The sequence below is a fragment of the Rhipicephalus sanguineus genome, unplaced genomic scaffold (genome assembly GCF_013339695.2).
Source record: "Rhipicephalus sanguineus isolate Rsan-2018 unplaced genomic scaffold, BIME_Rsan_1.4 Seq5401, whole genome shotgun sequence".
NCBI lineage: Eukaryota > Metazoa > Arthropoda > Arachnida > Ixodida > Ixodidae > Rhipicephalus > Rhipicephalus sanguineus.
Genome location: NW_023615469.1, coordinates 22328 through 43434, shown reverse-complemented (window position 1 = coordinate 43434; position 21107 = coordinate 22328). Strand labels below are relative to the sequence as shown.

At 45.0% G+C, this 21107-nt stretch overlaps 1 protein-coding gene across 1 annotated transcript; it reads right to left on the bottom strand.

Annotated features, from left to right (window-relative positions):
- Positions 1-2196: 2196 nt before the first annotated feature.
- LOC119377680 (protein SPT2 homolog) lies at positions 2197-20654 on the bottom strand. Its single transcript, XM_049411627.1, has 7 exons — positions 20427-20654; positions 15584-15704; positions 13745-13821; positions 9904-10131; positions 7194-7344; positions 4072-4193; positions 2197-2238 (listed from the first exon to the last, which is right to left on the bottom strand). Exons 1-7 carry the CDS (start codon positions 20628-20630, stop codon positions 2197-2199), a joined length of 945 nt encoding a protein of 314 aa, XP_049267584.1. The 5' UTR covers positions 20631-20654.
- Between the last annotated feature and the right edge of the window lie 453 nt (positions 20655-21107).

The following is a 21107-nucleotide window of genomic DNA, read 5'->3' as shown; positions in this document are numbered from 1 at the left end:
ATATAGACAACTTGGTGAGCGCATGCGCGCAAGGTCCTGTTATCTACCGAAAAATAATCAACACAGAAAGAGAGAGTGTGTGTGTGTGTGTGTGTGGTGTGTGTGTGTTTGTGTGTGTGGTGTTGTGTGTGTGTGTGTGTGTGGTGTGTGTGTTGTGTCTGGTCTGTCTGTGTGTGTGTTTGTGTGTGCGCGTGCGTACGTGCGTGTGTGTGTTTCGCAAATTAAATTTTGCTTGCTTGATCACTCGTGGACAAAACACTTCATTACATGAGCTCAAAATACGTGGCATTCTATGAACATCAGTAATGAAAAGCAATTAGTTACGCCAAAGGTTTCATAACATCAAGGACCACTACATCAACATTTTATCTGCATTCTTTAGTAACAGATAGCAAGAAAAGAAAGAGATTGCAGAAATGAGCAGCTATCCTTTTGACCTCACATCAAAAGATGTCAGCAGCGCATGCATAACACGTAAAATTAGGCAATGCAAAACAGGGGGAACAGTTTCCACTCATTAACAGCGTTGAGAGGTGCACCACTGACCTCGAAATCTGGTTGAAGGCAGCGAAGCCAGGCTTGGAGGCAAACAGGCGCCTCAAGGCATGGAGCTGGGCTTCAATCATCTCCAAGGGCACCTCCTGGTCCAACACCGACACCAGGGCATTCTGCACCTGCCGCTCCTTTTCTCCGCAAAGAAGCCCTGCACCGCAGTGGCAACACCTTCCATTCAATGGTGCAGAACGAGTCTCTTAATACCAAGCGCGTCCCCATTAACATTATGGTACATTTGGCTGGTCTAAACACACTCCGAACACGATAGTGACAACATGCAGCATGCTCTTGATTGAAAAAAAGAAAAGTGCAAACACTTGCCTCTTTGGTAGCAGTGTTCAGGAGCCCACTGTAGGCACGTTGCTGTTGAAGCGAAGTAGAATCTCGGAATAGCTCCAGTTACCTAAGGACGAGGAAATAAGCCTTACTGAAACAGAGGCTCCTGCACTGTGGAATTAGCCATGGTCCTCAACAGCTGTTCTCTACCACAGGCCTGAATAACATCAAGCACAAGCGCACATGCAACCACAATACAACCATGCAAGAAGCTAATGCACATGGCGGCACAATTTACTGCAAAAATGTAGACAGTCATACTTTTTTGCAGTGGTTCGTCGTTAAAAATTGATGCATAAGAAGCTACTTCACATGAGAATAGTGTGCCCCACCCCTTCCATCCGAAGTGCAACAACAAGTGGGCCGATCCTGAATATAGTGCAGCACAATGAACTGGTAAGAAGATGGCAACAAAGATCCCGCAAAGGATTTCATCTATGGACAGAAGAGTTGTGACATCAAGCAATTATATCACGCAGTTACCACAACAAGTAATTTATATTGCGTACGAGAGCATATTTTAGTGTACACCTCTTCCCCCACTTAGATTTCAAAAGAGTGGTGACCGGTGACAGGCGTGCTGGCCTAACGTTCTTACTCAGACACTACCAGCCCCTGGCCTATCACATTTACTAGCACACTACGTACCAGCAGTAGCTAAGACTGGTTGATGTCGGCTAGTGTTGGCTAATGTCATTGGCTACTGGTAATAATTTCTGAAGTTTTATGTGCCAAACCACTTATGATTATGAGGCACGCCTAGCAGAATACACTGGATTAATTTTTTACCTGGGATTTTGTAATGTACACCTAAATCCAAATACATGAGCATTTTTACATGTTTTCTCTCCATCGAAATGCAGCTTCCGCTGTGAGGATCAAACCCGCAGCTCCCACGCGCAACAGCTTAATGCCATGTACGATGAGCTACCACAATGAGCGGACTAAAGAAACACCTGTCACAAGATATCACCCAAAACTAAACGCCTTGTATAAGCACAAGGAGCGAACAAAATGGCAGCCCGTAAACACGCACCGACAGGTGGTGGCGTGTGGAGCATACGCAAGTAGGTGGCCTCGACGTCCTCGTCGGGTGGGCAACGAGGGGCCCCACCCGTCGGCCTCGTCCCCACTGGCCTGCCTGCCGGATACCAACACGTCTCCATTGCCCGAGGCACGCACACCGTCCAGCAATGTGGCTAGCAGTGCATCCCTGAATCGGACAAACATATTTACTCAAACGCAGCACATTCCTAATAACCCTGCCACATACAGATTTTCAAATAGCAGTGGGGTTCACGGCCTTTAAATGTTCTCACACTGCCCCAAGCTGTGGTATCCCAGACACTGTCAACAGCAGCATGCGAGTGAATTGCAGGCATTACAGTCCGTGCTGTCTGTTAAAGCGTTACCTTTACTGGAGCACAAGCACCCCTAACCAGCAGTACAATAGAATTTTGGCAAATGGAAATCGTTTAAATGAAATTGTTGCTTAACACTTTCGTGACGCGCGCAAGAATCGGTTGTTTTTGGCCAGTCTAGAAATATTTTTTCCCTGCCAAAGAATTATAATTGATGCTAAAGTGTAGGGTATCAAATGATAGAGGAAGAATTGGTCTTTCCAACAGTATTAATTTCAAACAACGGTTTTGTTTCTAATAAATAAAAAAAATATCAAACAAAGAAAAATGCATCAAAAAGAAAGAAAGATTGATAAAAACATCAATGCAACTCTGCAAAGGTTAAACATTAAAAAAAAATCGAAATATACGTTTTGAACGCAAAGCCCTCGTAGAATAATAGTGGAAATATAAGCTCTGTAAGTACAAAGATTATTTACATAAATACAAGAATATAGGCACTAGTGCCTATCAGGCCTCCGCGCGATGCAGGTTCTCGACGTGGTGAAACAAAGGCTGGCTGCGCATGTTTCGGGAAAAATTTTTTTTTTTCTGTTCAGCTTTCCTAGCATAGTTTGCAGTTCTGGTATTTTTCAATTTTCCTGTGTATTTGTTGAAATGAACAGTGTAGCTTGTTCCAAATCTGCAAAAATCCATAATTGTACTCTCATTTCACCTATTTCTCGCTCATATACTGCCGAATACCATACCGATCTTCACATTTCACCATTTTCTCATTCACTGAAAGGTTCCGACGGGGTTAAAAGATAGCATAGAAAAATCGTTCATGTGTTGCAATAGAGAAGACACGTGGTGAAGATTCTCGTGGGATGCGACGGTCGTCTTCTTCAGATCAGAGACACTCAAGAAGCCTTGAACCTTTTCCGTGGCATCACTGACAGTAGACGAAGGCCTGGAAATACGTGTCGTCGACCCCAACACCAATGCAAGCGCGGGACTTCAACGATTACCATGTACACATGGAGTGAGACGAACTTGCTCATCTTCTCTTCAGTAACCTCCCTCCATAGATCCGTCCCTCTCACTGTGTGTTGGCTTTTCGAAAGTATGCATCCACACATACTTATCTGTGTGGTTGCATGTCTCTCTGACGACTTCTGCGGCAAAAAACAACATGAAGATGCCGCCGTGCAGCACGCCGGAGCGTTGGGTCAAAGTCCGCTCCGCGACGTCTTCGCGAAGAGAACTGCGCTCTTTCTGCAGCGGGTGCCAAATGCTCCCACCCGAATGAAGTTAACACCTTGCAGATAAAAGCTGTTATGTTTAGAACGCACCGGATACGTTTACATCGACGCGCGGCAGCGATAAAACGACCTGAGGAGAAGACGAAACTTACCGGCGGATAGCTGTTGATGTTCCGGGGAGGTTTGACGCACTTCCGCCGTCCGTACGACTTCGCCTGGTGAATCGAAGTCGTGTTTCGTGTCTGTGCTGCTACCATCATCCAGAGATTCCCGCTCATATTAATCGGAATCCGTCGAAATTCCCCGTTTCTGTGGAGCACCCGCGAGCGGCGTCGACACGAAGTCTGAAACAACGAGCGCTCACCTACCCGACTGCGAACGAGCTTTAAAAATCTCCCCGCGGTGGAAAAAACAAACTCGCAAACAAAACTGATAAAAAACATGTTATTTTATGCTCTGTATTGCGTGAGCTGTCCAGAACCACTCAGAGAGTGCCAAAACTTGATCTTGAAGTCATCGATAACATACTATCGATGGGAATAGGTGCGGTCACGAAAGTGTTAAGGGGCCCTTACCTTCTTGGTGATCGGCACGCCAACCTGCGTCTCAATGGTCTCCACCAGGGGGAGCTTGCAGCTGGAGTAGAGCATGCGCTCCTTGACAGGGCATTCGCTGCCAGCAATGGAGTAGATGAACACTGCATGCAGAGACAGCAAAGAGGAAGGTATACGACACCAGCACTACCTTGGTTCAAAAAAGCCAATTAAATGCGATTAACTTCATTAGTTATCATGATTAACCTCATTACTTATAGCACCGTATTGACCATCGCTACAACGTCGGAATTAAAACAGGAAATGCTAACAGCTTCAGCCATTCCCTTTCCTCCAGAACATCCCAGCAATTGAACCACCTTCCCAATGACATTGTCACCATCGACGACAAACTTTTTCGCAAGGCTGTAGGTAAAATTGTATAACTTGGAAATTTTAATGTGTTATATTCATCGTTTAAAGTTAAGTCTTTCACAAATTAGCTAACATTGTAGTACATACAGGAATCAATATCATGTTACCTTGTTTCTTCATATTTGTACCTACAGTCCTTTGTGCAAAGCTCACCTAACTGCAGTGTATATATGGGTACACTATACCCTCATTATAACAAAGTCACATCTGACACGAAAATAACTTTCATTATATCCGAAAATTCATTATAAACGTGCATTAAGAACACTGTATCTATGACAAGACTATTTTTCATTTACTTCGTAGAACCGACAATTGGTTATTTCTGCATTCCTTATAATGAGGTTTGAGTGCATTACTAACGTGTTGTTTAACTAGACTACTGTATATTACTTCCTTGCTGTATAGTATTGCTACCAAATTGTTGTACATGATTTCCCATTTACCACTCCCCTATGCAATGCCTTCGGGCCTTGAGGGTATAATGAGTAAATAAGTAACTTACTTAGCAGTAGATACTCTTTATGGACTCCTATGCAAGAAAGCTCTTCCAGCTGTCTCACTAGAGCCTAGCTTCCATTATGAAGCAGTGGATTCATATATAGCTACAACAGACACAGCTAAAGTCAATTGAGTAAGTGTACTACTAGCAGAGATAGACACTGGTTAAATGCAAGAGGCTGCTTGTTTCTTTTTCTTTTTTTTTTATTTCAAAAGATTTTCTTGAAACTTGCTGGTCTCAGCAGTCTGGCAGAGCAAACTTGTCTCACCACTTCTTGCAACTAGCATGGCTCCTTCTTCCAGAACAATTAACACATTTTCAAATGGAATTCACTGCTCATCAAACTCAAAACAGCATTCCTAAGCTCATAGAGTTCAAATTCATTAACTCTATAAAGAATCTGCTAGACGTGCGCGAATATTTGACCGAATCGAATATTTAAGTCGTCTATTTTGAGCTGTCCAGTCTGCAATTCGCTTCAACACGAATAAAAGTTTCTGCAATTTCGAAGTATTGAAATCGAATTAATACAAGCATATTATTTTGCTGTATGTAACCCTGCTACAATGGTGGTTTCACTGCATTGTAGGGCCGCTGTACTATGAAACTGCCCCATCAAGAGAAATAAGCACTGCCGCGAAGCTACCCTTCATGGTTAAATATGTATACTGCCCTACCTCGATTAACTTTTTAGAATGTATTATCTTTCAAGTTTGAAGGCACATTATACAGGCTTACATGGACCAAATATGGCAAATTTTAAAACACAATGTTCTTTACCGCGTATAACTTGAACCATACTACCATTCAGATTCTGCTACTACAGTAAAAGCTTCTTAATTCGGGAAATCGGATGATTCGGACTTTTTCTCTGGTCCCGACAAGCATACGCATTGTTCAATGCCATCAACTCTCGTTATTTTGATCACATTTGGCCACAACCCAGTTAATTCAGATGATCCCCAGAATGTGCCGGACCTAAAGGGCCGCAAATGGTGACGTGAAAGAGCGAAAACGCGTAAGCAGACAATTGAAAGGAGGTGGTGCAATCCACAATGCCATCACCATCAGTGCAAACTATACGATTAGGCCAGGAAAGCTCGAATGTTTCATTGGCTTCATGCGTACGTGTGCTTACCACCGCCATGGCCGCAGGACTTTGGAATAGTGTGGTCGCCATCCCCAATCGCGTTGTTGATAGCCAAGTATTCAGTGGCTGCAGCCAACTTGTTTCGTTTTTACTCGGCACTCGCGAATTGTGTGGGTGCTATGTATGATCGCGTAAACAGCGACTGCGGTTATTGTCCACAGTGACTTCGACGAGCAGTAGCTTCGTTTTCGCCGCATGCCATCAGAACTGCATGGACACAATCTATGACCACATCACTACGACCACGGTTTCGTTCACAGCGGATGCGGCACTCAGTAGCTTCATTCTGACTCGGTGCAATGCACATGCGATGTCATAAAACTCAAACATGGCGGAAGATGAAGAGCATCTGAGCTGCAGTTCGTATGATGGCATAAAATTCACTTGCTCTAACAAGCAAATGATCCGTTGTCGGCCATTTTTCTGGTGAAAAAATTGCCGGCATGTGTGCGCGGTGGTGTTGGCGGTACATAATAAGAGTGGCGTTCAGAACGTGTTTCAGGTTAAGACACAGGGGTATTGCTCCATGGTTGCACTATGAACAAAGTCGCGAATTATGAAAATGCGGCTTCTACACTGCCCTTATGCAAATAAGTACAGGATTTACATATTCAATAAAATAAAAGCATATTGATGTAAAGAAATTTTGAACTGATTCGGTCATTCTTTCCGGTCCTGTGAAATCAGAGTTAATGAGCTTTTACTGTATTAAACCTCGCTTCGAGATTATTCGTTACTAATTAATTGTCATTTGCTTTGACCTTGCTTTGAACAAAAAAGGTAAAAGATATTCGAATAACCGTGGAATTCATGAGTACAGTAGAGTCTCAGTAAATGGAAATCTTTTAAACGGGACGCATTTTCCTGCCCTCTTCAGGTTCTGTTTAACGAGAGTCTACCCCATATGGGCGGTTATACAACTGCATTACTAAAGCTTGCTTATAGAGTCTGCTTAAAAATGCAGCTGTTACGCCCTATCCTGTTTTTGTACCTCAACTACCGAACACTGGGCCCTAGGACACCCCCTTACAACTCCGTTCACCTCAGTCCAATCCACTGTAGGCGATGCACACTTACCAATGCTTTTGAATTTCTCGCCCTGATGTTTGTGGGGGAACAGGAACAGGTGGTAGCGGGGGTGGTCACGGGGAACACGATGTGCTAGTCTGTCGACCGTGATGTTGTCGCGCAGCTCCAGGTTAATTTCCTCCTTGGCTGGGTCTATGCTCTGCAATGATGGAAAACAGCAATTTGGAATTTACTTAAGTAAAACCTCGTTAATTCGAAGGCCTCGGGACCGAGAAAAATATCCCAATTAAGCGGGATTCCCAATTATCCGAAACAACACGAAATCAAAGAAATCAGCCAGAAAACGTGATGTACGGAAGTCACACCTTTATTGTGGCAAGTCAGCCTACTTGGAGAAAAATTCCTCCATGCGTGACTGACGCGTTCGGTAGTTCCCAGCACTGAAAAGTCATATTTCCAGCCTGTCAATGAGGCGCAGCATCTCAGCCTCGCCGCCGTTGCACTCGACGAAGCTGCGCACAACACTCAAGGCATCGATGACATCCGCCAAAGGGTGTGCTCGGGAGGGCTCGTCATCGCTGTCAACATTAGAGGCCGAATCGGTCGATCTCGCAGCTATCTCGCTGTCGATGTCGGCGTAACACGTCTGCACTGTGCACTCGACATTTGCGTACTCGGAGAATCCGATTGGAGTGCACTCCTCGTCCGCGTGCAAAGCCTCATATCGAGCGCAGAGAGTCTCCCCTTCTTCATCAACGGGCAAAGTGACAGCGGTGAGAGCAAACTCAGCGGAGGTTGCCTCTTCTTTCACAAAACCGGCGTGCTCAAAACACCGTCGCATAACGGTGGCCTCCACCTGCCTCCATGCATGAACAATGAGGCAAATACCACCGAGGAGGTCAATGTTATACTCCTTTCCGTTGTCATAGCAAAGGAGCATTCGCTTCAACAGATTGTAGCGATATATTTTCCTGGTATGGTGTATGACGCCCTGGTCCATCGGCTGCGATAGCGACGTCGTGTTCGGGGGTAGAAAGACCAGCCTGATTGCCTGCAGGTTCTGAATGTCGTCGTGAGCTGGGCAATTATCGACGACGAACAAAACGCTGCGCCCTGCGGCCGCAAACTTGCGGTCAAGGTGCCGCACGTATTCTTCAAAGAGTGCAGCCGTCATCCCAGCTTTCTTGTTGTTTTTATAGATCAGGTCATCCTTGGATGGCAGTCGTGCATTTTTGAAACAACGAGGCTTTTCTGTCTTCCCAATAACAAGCAGTGGCAGCTTGTGCTCACCGCACATGCTTGCACCAAACAAAACAGTGATTCTATCTTTGTTCTGTTTCCGCCCCTTAATGTCTGCCTCTTCAAAGCGAACGTCTTCATAGGCAACATTTTGTAGAACAGAGCAGCTTCATCAAGGTTGTAAACATCTGCTGCTTCGTACTTGGCGAGTAGTGGAGCCAAGGTGAGCTGCTTCCAGCCGTCGACAACAGACTGATCCGCGCTGCCACTCTCGCCACAAACAGTCACGAATGTCAGGTTGTTGCGCTCCTTAAATTGGCAAAACCATCCATTGCTGCATTTAAAACTCAGAATGTCCAAGTTGCAGCGCCAGCTGGTTGGCCTTCTCACGCAATATGGTCCCATTCACAGGAAGGTGTGCTGCGTTGGCTTTCTGCAGCCAGTCGATCAGAGCTGCTTCAACGTCGGCGTACGTAGGCGGGCGTACTCGTGTACGCTTTGACGAGTGCGTCTTGCTGTAAGCATCGAGAATTTTCTCCTTATTCTTGATGATGTTGCACAGCGTTGACAGAGGCACGTGGTGCTTTTTCGGCGAGAGCCGTTTTCGACGCCGTCGACTTGCTGGCCTCTTCAATTAAGCACACCTTTTCGTGCAGGGACAAGCTCTTGTACTTCGGCATCTTCCTTCCAAGCACACCTCAATCAACTAATTCACAGGGAAGACACTCAAGCGGAGACAGGAGACAAATGGAGCAGTCGCACCAAATCGCACAATGCTCGCCAGCCGACATCCAAATGGCACAAAGGACTCCACAAAACATTCACTTCGCTAGAGTGGCTAACATCGCTGTTGAGATGATGATGATCATGATCGCAACCGCATGCATCGCCGCCTGGCAATTGCTAAAACATGGCGTCTACGACGTATTTCCGGTAAAAAAAAACATGGCCTTCGAGATCCGTACATAAAAAAAAAAAATGCATGTTTTAGTTACAGCCTCCGAGATTCGCAACACCCTTTGCATATCTTGGAAGTCGCGGCCAAGTGTGCCAATTAACCGGGAAGTCGCAGACTGGCCGCACCAATTATCCGGTTAAATTTACATGTAAAAATTTGGGACCGCGCGAATAATACAAATTATCCGGGATTCCCAATTAACCGAGTACAAATTACCGAGGTTTTACTGTACAGCCTCGTATGGTAGCAAAGTTTGAGATTGGGCTAGTTGGTAATCCATCTTCAACAACCACCGCAGAATGGACCAAAGACAAGAAAGGGAACAGAGACATGTCACTGATCCCTTTCTTGTCCCTTGTCCGTTCTGCCCTGGTGTTGAAGATGAAGTCATATGGTAGACTTGCTGTCAGTTTCTCCAACTAGTGGCCCCATTATGTGTACATCTAGGACTAAGCTGGCTGCAATTCACAAACCGCAGAGAACCCATTCTCTGAAAATCAAGTTGAAGGTGTCATAAATTCCATTCCCCTCCCTGAGAAGGCTGTACAAGCGAATGCTTACCTCAGGCTCGCTGATGATCTCCCCCTGCGAGTTCCGCCGTTTGCGCTTTCGCTTGTGCGGCAATGCCTCTTCTTCCTGCTGGAGCTTTATGCGTGCCTTCATGCGCTCAACCTTGTCGGTGAGCATCTTGCGCCGCAGCTCCTCCTCTCGCTTGCGTCGTGCCTCTTCCTCTTCCTCCGTCAGACGGATGCGCCCAAAGTTGTTGTCCTTGGTGCGCGAGGCCATCACCTGAAAACAGACGCCACGATCCTGGTGAGGATATTCCTTACACAGCAGTATTTTCAAACACTATAATGTTGATGGTTCTTGGATGTGGGCACGAAAAGACAAGGACGAAGGGAAGAAAGACACACACACAAGAAAGACACACACTTCCCTTCGTCTTTGTCTTTTCGCGCCCACATCCAAGAACCGTGACAGACCAACAAGCCCCGCATCGCTACCCTCGTCATAATGTTGAAACATGAATAGTAAAAAAAAATGCAGGCTACATCAAATTGCACTTATCTAGAACAGTCCAAGAGCTATGTAAGCCAGGCCTTCCATGGCAAGTGCTGCCACCACCACCAAAGTTGCCATGGAGGCAAGTACAAAACAAAACTGGGAAAGAATGTTTTCTTCTATCATTGTATGTGTAGTGTGCAATCTTCCCGCACTGTGCCCATGCACCATGACATGCAGTTCAGTGCCATCAACCAATAAAATCCTCAGAAGAAACCGGAAGTAAAGTTGTGCACCAATAATTCAGTGCAGCAGGTGGCACTGTACAATGAAACTTTGAGACATCTGTGCAGTGTTACCACTCCAGAAGTGTACGCATTCAGGCTGGTTTTAAAAACGATATTCTTTTTGGGATACTTGAACGCAGAAATTTTGGTCTGTCTGTCTTTCTGTCCCACGATTCAGCCACCCGTCAAAGTTTAAGCACTTGCTGAATGCCCAGCCATCTTGAACTGGTAGCTGTGTTCACACTTGTGAACATTGTCGATCAAAAAGCAAATATTACGCATATCTGAGGCACAACGTCAATATGCAGGTATTAGGTGGTGTGTTCCTTTACTAGAAAATGCAGAGATACATAATTCTAAAAACCCTAGTGTTTCTTGGGCTGCACTGAAAATGCAACACTATGCATGAAAAAGCCCTCTGCCGACGATATGGTGCTGCCACCTAGCAATGGCCCTGGGTTCTGCACAAGCTTGCGTTTCCCGATGCTACTGCCAGATGGCATCCATATCTCACGCAGCGCCTCAAATAATGTGGTAAAATGAAACCTGTTCAAGCAAACCTCCATTGCATTTATCATGCCAGGACGGAAATGGTACAAGAACAGCATCACGGGTGGCCGCAGATGAGACCAGGACTCATGTAGTACGGCCGGCAGAAGACTATCGTCTTTCGATGACATTGCAGTGAAGCATGCAGATACGCGGCCAATTTTTTTTATCACGGCTTCAGTTGAAACAGTGGAAAGTAGCAGCATATAAGAAAGGAACCGAAAACACTGTTCAGTGCCGTTGTCTCTCCCTTTTTGATGCCCCGTCTCTTTCTGCTACTTCTAGTCAATTTCAGGAGACTTTTGTAGAGTGTGAACTGAAGGGGGAGGAGAACAGTGGAAAAATTCCAATGTGGGTAACTATTTGCAGTAGTAGTCACATGACGCTCTGAATGCATACTACAGTTCACTTGCAATAAAATTATAACCAGACAAGAAACGAGCTCGAACCACAAGCATGTACGGACACAAGACACCGTTAGTACTGTCTATTCTGCACCCTTCTGCTTTATTTTGTTAGGCCTTAGCATTGGTCAGCAAAAAAACTGGAGCTCACTCATCTCAATCAAGAAAAATATTTTGCTCTGAGGGCTCACTCGGACTCAGACTCAACAAAATTTCCCTCAACTGGACTCACTCCGACTCAGACTCACAGCTTGACCCGAGTTTGAGCCTGAGTGAGTCGACTCATGAGTCCGTTAGCGTCAAATTAGCTTTTTTGATCATGGTGTCGATGCTCTTTAACGCCAATATCTCATATAACCGGTGCTCTACAATATGCCTTTTGATCTTTTACTTTCAAATACGAGTTATCAGTGATTTCAATCCAGTAAGGACATTTTTTATGAAATGCGTGACTCGCATGCGATAATTTTATGAACTTCCCATGAAAGAGTCTGTGGGGGTGGCCACGGCACCCCTCCTCCCCCCCCCCTAACTCACACTTCTGATCAATAAATATTCAAGTTGCGCATGAACGCTAGTGTAATGAGGTATGTGTGAATAGACTTGAGTATAAACGTAAGTCAACAGAAGGCTGATAGAAATGCTGAAGATGAGCAGATAGGACCATAGGTTGGCAACCAAAGGTGGAACTCACTCAGCCCCACTCAACAAATATATTTTGTGCTTACGGCTCACTCGGACTCGCACTCACCCACATTTTCCTCAACCAGACTCACTCGGACTCAGACTCACTAAAATTTTCCTCAAACGGATAATTAATAATAATAATATCTGGGGTTTAACATCCCAAAACCACGATATGATTATGAGAGACGCCGTAGTGGAGGGCTCCGGAAATTTCGACCACCTGGGGTTCTTTAACGTGCACCTAAATCTAAGTACACAGGCCTCCGACATTTTCGCCTCCATCGAAAATGCAGCCGCCGCGGCCGGGATTCGATCCCGCGACCTTAGGGTCAGCAGTCGAGTGCCATAACCACTAGACCACCATGGCGGGGCTTCCTCAAACGGACTCACTCGAACTCACCCAAATGTTATTCACCCGGACTCACTCAGACTCAGGCTCACGGCTCAATCTGAGTCTGAGTGAGCCTTAGTGAGTCAACTCATGAGTGAGTTTGCCGACCTATGGGCCTTAGTGCATTCACAGATGCCTCTCCCCTAGGTGCCCTGTAATAACTCTAATTTGCATTATAAAAACTCACTTCTCGGGCACTGCATGTCACACCCTCATTGGGATACAAACGTTGGGTGCGATTTTAGTGCCAGCACCAGCTGCATAGTGCAGAAGCTTCCTGTCCAAAAACTCTATGTATATTTACTGCATATGCACCCACTGTTGCCACAGATGTGACAGGCATTGTGTGCAGTGTAACAACCACTGTAAAGTTTGGTGGGCCATCACATGACTGTTTTTTTAGATTTTTATGTAACATTGCTCCAAAATTTCTAGAAATGTTTTAATGCATGCTGTAGGCTTATTTTATCAGCACATGTGCAGATTTCATGGGGGTACGTGATGTTTGAAGTTGGTTAGGCATTCACATAAAAATCAGTTTCTTACATAAGACAAGAGTATGATGTCGGGCTAGTTCGTACATTAGCTGTGAATGCTTTTAGTGCCAAAAATTAGTACTGCAAAAAGTTCTATCCCACTCCCCTTCTGCTGACATTTTTGCACCACAAACGCTGAAAGCTATGCAAGTAATTTTGATAGCATTTACAGTTGGCCTGTAGAAGTTGGGTTCTCAGTATTAGATTCTGGGACTTAGCCCACAGAGCATAACTTGTGAGGCTTAGCTTGAAACAGCTTCTAGTTTGCTGGAGTTTAACTTTCCAAACTGTGAACATTTCAGATATGATCAGTGCCATATGTTTCAACATGTGTATGTTCCAATACTTGAGGTGCTAGTCACCTTCATTTGCATGTAATCACTTTCATCACTACGGCCAAAATTGTTGGTGCCAAGCGCTGACGCATTCTGGCACTGTGATAAGGCAGCATGACCACCCACTGGTGCCCATACACCCAATGCTAGTCTTGTGATGTCCTATGGCCACCAAATCAAAAAATCAAGAACAGTAGCTCCCTCCTCTCACCTTGGCACGCTTGTTAGACTTGGAATTCTGAGCCCGCAGCTCAAGAAGCTTCTCTTTCTTCTTCTGCTCCTCAATCTCTGCACAAAATAAAAAGCACATCCAATTGGCAACCATCCGCAAAGCTGAAGGAACACCAAAGAAAAGTGCCAAGTCATGCTGGACTCCTGTGGCCTTAGTTCAGCAAAAACAGATGACTTCTTCAAAAAAGAAACTGCAACAAAGGGGCCACACTAGACACCTTCTATGCCCAAACCAAAGCAGCGGTGACCACAGTGTACAAGTCACTATTTTAATGGTCTTTCCGTAGTTCTGGCTCTACCATTTTATCAAGGTAAGTGCTTAAAAAAATTTTGTTCCTTTGACTATCAAGTGCCTCAAAATGCGACACAGCATTAAGCAAATTATCGACAACTAAATGGCTTCAGCCAGCCAGTGCTCCAGTCCATCACACCGCAAGGATTTGGTTATTGAATGTGAAGGTGGCACCACACCACCGCTTCACCATCACTGTCCTGAACTCTTCTTGGAGTGGCCCAATAAGATAGCTTTTCGTTAAAACATTGAGCTTATTCAACAAATACACCATGTCCTAGAAAGAACTTATTATTTTCCAGCTTAAACATTTTATAAGCAAAACAAGCAACTAAGCATTTTCTTCCTCTTTAGCTTTTGCGAATGTTTCCGATGAAATGAACTTACCCAAATGTATTCCTCTTCGGAGGAGATTGTGCGAGACTACATTCCAGTAATTGGGCCTAATATCCTCGCACATGTCATGCAACAGGGATAGCCCGTTTCATCTGACTACACAAATATTATAGTACCTCTGTGGTTTTACATGCCAACACTACGATGTCATTATGAGGCGCACTGTAGGAGGGGACTCCGGATAAATTTATACCACCTGGGGTTTTTTAATGTGCAGCTCAAGCTAAGTACACGGGAGTTCTTGCGTTTCACCCCCTTCTGAAATGTGGCCGCTGTGGCCGAGAATCGAACCCGCGCCCTCGAGCTTAGCAGCATAATAGCCTGCACGCTAAGCTACCATGGTGAGTCTATCTAACTAGACTGAACAGACGGTTGCACTGCATTGTCTATGTGGTGTTGGCAATGGGTAATAAAGTAGCCCAACAGATATTTGTTATTTCAGGCAATACTGTGTTACAGCTATAACCAGCCCTTAAAATAAAATTTATGTACAAATGCGGCAACTGCAGCCATTGCACGGCATGCACTGGGCATGCCCCTGGCGGTCGTGGCTGTAAACTGCCCGAGAACGAGAATAGCAAAGTAGTTTTTTGTGTTATAGTATGTTTTAACGCATAAGAATATTCCTAATAAAGAAAACGATAGTTCAAAAATGCTATGAACTCGGCTTCGGATAATAACTCATTTATTCTCGAGCCACTGCTGTCGAGGCTAGACACTCCGTCTCGGCGAAGTGAGTTTGGCGAATGCACTCGCTGGCAAGTGCACTTTGCAGCGAGTGTCACTAAACGTTCCCGTGTGACAGCGTGCGAATGGCACTAGCGGCGAAGTGCACTCACTCCAAGTGCACTTAAGTTGCCTCGTGTGACAGGGGTATGAGTCATTTAGTAGGACTCTGGAAACTTGCATGGGATTAGAAGTACTTCTTGACGGGCTAGTTGGTGAAGCATCTCAAAAGGAAAGGCGCAAACTGGGACGACACGAAAGTGGCGCTTGTCCTATTGTCTCATTTTCGTGTTGTCCCAATTTGCACCTTTGCTTTCAAGTTGCATGCGAGTGATAGCTAAGTTGGCTCCTAGGACTCACAGCCTTCACGCATTGATTGTCGGGAGACTGATCTCGTCCACTCACGTCTTCTGCGCTCCTCTTCTTCCTTCCGCTGCAGAAAGGCTCTGATGGCGGCCGACTGGACATTGCTGCGTGGCGCCTTCTTGGCCGGAGCCACCTCTGTGCTGTACCGCTTGACAGACTTCTGCAGAGGGAGAGAAACAACAAGAGTTGTTGTCACATGTAGCCCAAATAGTGCTTGAACTTGGCTATGAGAAAAAAAGTGAAAAAGTCCCACTGATCGTGATTGCCTGTGATACGTTCGAATCAAAGCCCAAATGCTTTTGCAAACACGCCTACTATGAAAAGACACCCAACTCAAATTCAATGTTCATCTTTCTGGCTGATTGAACAACGGCCATATTCTACCACTACAGAACACTCTCATGCCAGATGAATAAGATTGGAATTATCCAATGTACAAGTTCTTTTTTGTTAATCACACAAAAGTCAATGTAAAAGGTGGTTGCCACCACAAGACCTGTGATCACACAAACCATTCGCAGTGAAGTCCACGCGCATTCAATTCAGCCGACAGCAGAGGCAGGTGCCAAGTGTACATCTTGACATTTTTGGTATCGATTGAGAGTGAGTAATTCAGCAATTTAACATTGAACTGCACATATTGTACGCTTTACTGGACTAAGTTGTGAACAGCGCTAGGACATATAAAGGTTTGGCTTCTTTCATCTCAAAGCAGTGCATCTTCAACTCACATTAAACTAATCCTCATTCGTCCAAAAGCATATATGGCCTTCCCCACATTCATTTTACTCTAAGGTTCTTGCTGGTGGAATTTGTGTATTAATCAGAAGCACATTTTTATGCTTAGCATTAATTACAAATTACCGTAAGTGCCAACACAAGGGTCTCAGCATTCCAGGCTGTTTGACTGCACGTTGAGAAACACTAGACGTGCCCATCTGTACAATTTTATAGCAATAGTGGTCCACGAGGGCGAGCATTACAGAAACTGCCAGACGCAGATTGGGCCTGTGTGTAGTGCGGGGAACTTGAATTAATTCAACACTGGCACAGAGTCAAGAAAAGTTAACTAAGCGGAGCTGACCGAGGCAAGGAAATTCCTTTATGCCAGTCACCAACTGCACACTTCTTGAAGCTAAAAAATACAGACGAAAGCTTATGCCTAGATACAGCAACTGTTAGGATTAAAGCAGGAATTAAAACATCAACAAACGCACAAATTTTTTTACCAGCAAGGCAAGGTACACTTGGAAAATGTTTGCGTCATGCATCTGAATATTAATTGTTATGCAAGTGGAATGCATTAAAAAGTGCAATTATTCACTGACTGAGCAGTGTAATGTGGTTTTCAAAAACCCCTTTTATGACTTTCAAGGTCCCTCCAGAGCACTGTTAACAGTAACCAAGAAATGCAGTATTTTTTTTTCACTAAAGAAAAGATACTGGTTCTGACAACATTAGTAGTAAGTTTCAGTTAGATTATGACACCAGGCTTCTTTCACAGGCAACCAAAGCATAAACAAGACAGGCGTATTTCTAGTCTGTGCCTCTTGCAGCGTGGCAGAAGAAATCAGAAATCAAGCCCTGTGCAGCAGCCTACTGCAAGTACTAGTTGCGAAGTGCCCATGCTTACTACGTAAACTACAGAGTCTCATAGTGATTACTTTGCAACATCCATAAAGACTGCACCTAGCACAAAAGGAAAACAATACTGCCAATAACAGCAAGTTGGACTGCATTTACAGGTATCAAATCACGAAGGTGGCTAGCCACTATGAAGGCCTCACACCGATTGAGAAAAAGCAAGAAGCAGTGATTCAAGAGGCCATTGTTCAGCCATCGTGCCGTGACCACCTGTTACAGCAACAACACAAACAGTTGTTGGGTTGTTCCTGAACAGCGATCGTAAATAAGACAGGAACAGAGCTGGGATCATGGCTTCCACAAAGCCCCTACTCAACACGAAGCAAATGGAATTTTATATTTTTTTTCTGTGCATGTTCCTGTGGGTCCCAGTTAAATAGGCAGCGTCACATTTAAGTTTAAAAAATTGTCAGTAAGATCAGGATCGAAAACCCAACCGAGAAAGTTTTAATGCAGAGTTGAAGACAAATATGCAAAACACAAACGTAATACTTGGTGGCCTGGTGAGAGAACAAGAGTTCACAATTGACAGCTGAACCATAGAACCAGTGACAGTGCAGGCATTCAGTTTTTTTTTTTTTCTACAGATCTAGTGTCTCATAAACTGGAGATATGTTTAAATAATGAGCATTACTTAATGTTCTCTTTCACTCTAGCCATGTAAAAAGACCCGAGCTTCGACTCTTTCAGGTTACAACCTTTGAACAGCCCAAAGTCATTTTTTTTAGGTTGTTATATTCTTTCAGAGACTTACACCTAATGTGTCTGCGAATGCAGAAATTGAAGCACAAACAAGTTCAGAAACATTCCATGCCCGAAGGGTAAGAGCGCTTGGAGATGTTCCATGTGATTGATAGCATGACGCATGTTATTCTCAATGAGCACACATTTCTTTCTACGCTTTTAACAATTGAAACAGCAGGGGCCACACTGGTTATTGGGCGTTATCACTGCTGAATACAATCTTGGAACAACTGCAGCACTACCGACACATTTCACAGAACATTTTGGATCCTTCTTAATCCTTTGTGCGACAGCGGGACACATTCGTCCCACTTTTCTGTCTGCAGAAAATAATTTTCTCCCACACAACCAGTTAATATTAACGCAATGGTAAGTGACTCATATCTTACCCAAGTCTTCGTGATCTCGAGGAAAATTCTGTTTTACAATGTAGCGCTTTCGAAGGGCAGAAGTAGTGTTACAATGGCATTGAATGTCAATCAATATTTTATGATAGCTCCTGAATTTTCCTCTTCTTCCCCCAGGTAGAAAGAACCTACCAATCAAAATGCCAGATAATTTCCTCTATTTGTGGTTTTTCAGAGAGGTGATTTTAGCTTCCAGTCATCACGTGTTATTGTAAATTTGTGCAATAACTTGACCGATAAATGCATCGAAACAATCCCCTGTGAAATTGTCACGCTCATCCCTCAGCGTAGCAGTGGATATTGGTGCGTGGAAATATTTTTCTTGATATCATATACCTCTTGAAAAGCCCTGCTCGACAATTTCGACAGCCAAGGCAAGGACAGGCAAATGGAGAAAGAAATGGTTGGTGCATGTGGTGAGCAAAACTCTACAGGAACAGACCAGAGCGCTATGAAAGCTCAAAAGAGGTGCAAGTGGTGTTCTACTGCTGGAAACTTTGCTCAGCACAACTTGAGAAGTGCTACTCTGTGTCACTTGCTTCGGTCATCTCATCACAAATATCCGTTGATGCAATTGCGAGATGGTGCCTTCATGAGTCAGCAGAACATGTATGTCCCACTTTCTTTTCAGTAAACTACTGGCTTGATTTTGATGAAGTTTGTTTTGAACTATTTCTTTGTAGTTTATATCAATATACCACAAGGCAAGTCTTCAAAGGATTAAAATGCCTACCTGCTATACACGTCTTGAGGCCAGGCTAATTTGCACTCTGTGAGTAACATTTACACACTACTGTGAATTAAAGAAAATAAGGTGTTTAACATGTATCACACAACTTCTGATGCATGCCAGTACAAATAATGCACTACCAAAAATAAATTTATACTTCCAAACTGAAATCAAACACTGAACACAGTGAGTGACCTGCACTACAGTCTACTAAAACAGGAGTGCTTTCGTTTTTGCAACTTCAGGAGATATTATATCCGCACATCTCTGCAGCAGCATGGTCCTGCATCAGCACAGTGCGTTCAAACTTGTTTGTTTGTTTTTTTTGGAGAAACTAAACGAGCAAACACGACAAGCGCAGAACGAAATATCGAAAAAGTCGCTACAGGATGTGAACGAGAGCACTGAAGCAGGAAATCTTTCATTGAACTGCTTAGACTGGGGCCCTACTCGAAACACTGAAACTAAATTTATTTCGTGTAGATGACCGTTTGTGTAACTGATCCTAAGCATCCGAATTCGTTTCCATCTCTTCGAGAACTCTCACAAACACGGAAAAGCGATGCATCGGAGCCAGAATGTGCGGAAGTGCCTTCAATGCTCGTGTCTCCGCGTTGAAGGTGTACAGCGCGCGCATCGAACGCCAGGGGTGTTGACTACGGCGTGCAAATTATAACAATGCGGCCTCTGAGGTGATCGAACGAACTCCATTTCTGTCTTCCCGCAAAGGAATACACGAGGCAAAGGGCACCAGCAGTCGCCGTGGCCCCATTCTGCCGCTGCCATTCACAAATGCGCCTCGTATTTTATTTCGCCCGCTCTCGGCGTTATCTGGACGGCGTTGTACCATCGAGTCGCACATAAACACACAACCGCTCGTGCACCATCGCCTTCGACACAGCACGAGCGCTCTCGCATCCGCGTCTCACACTCCGTCGGGGCAGGGAGGAGGAATGGAGAGAGAGAGACCAGCTGACAGGTCGAGCTGCGTAGAACCAATGCCTTCGGTAGAAGCTAACGCACGGCAAAGATGCGACATATATTTAGAGGCCGTGGGTAGCTTTCACGGCTGCTGTTGCTGGGACAAAGCGCGTCGCACAATATCCGCATGCGACGCGGTGCAACGTGTTCACGTTTTCTGGCGGTCCCGATGGTTTCCGCCGCGGCGCTCCTCGACTTTTCCCAACCCCGATCCCCGAAACAAAAAATGCAAAGGACTCGTAGCTGGACGAGTGATTCGAGAAGCGCATCACACACAGCACGTAGCAGCGGCCACCTCGAAATGCACCACAAGGGCCGTCAACGTCGGAAAGAGTTGCAGCCGTCCTACATTGTAACAGCAGGCCAGCAGTCTCACCTCAGCCGCGGACGCTGAGCGGTTCTTCTCGGCGACGTTGAGCAGCTTGCCGAAATTCATGGTGCGGACGATGGGGGCGATCTGTCGTCCGTTAATACAGCGACGAAATATGGCAGGGAATACAGCTTTGTACACACGCACAATCACACGCCGCAGAACATAACACAAGCACTCCCGAAACGATGGTGGATGCAATAAGGACATTCGCAGCCAGGTTCGTGCGCGTAAGTATTGCATGCAGACTGCAGGTGGCGGTAGCAAGCAGTCAGTTAAAAAAAGGGGGCGGGGGGGCTTTAGTCAGCGATAAAGTCACTGGGAAATTTTACCACGAACTCTAGTCAGTAATGAAAAAAAAAACGAAAAGTAAAAACCGACTGTATCGCTCACTTTATTTTAAATAAAACAGCATTACTCTTCGTTTTACCTAAATCAGGGAGGCAGGCAAGAAATTGTTTTACGGGGGGGGGGGGGTGGCAACGGGCCCGGTGTGCCACCCCCTGGCTACGCCACTGACCTAAATAGATCAAACTGGTGGTTCTAAAATCAGATATCATTTCATAAATCGTGGCGAGATGGGGGCTGCAAATTCTCTGAGGTTTCTTATTATTCTCGGGCTATGACATTAATAGAATAGTCCCTAGAACTAGTGAGGGGCACTTCTCAGGACTAAAGTTCCTTGGT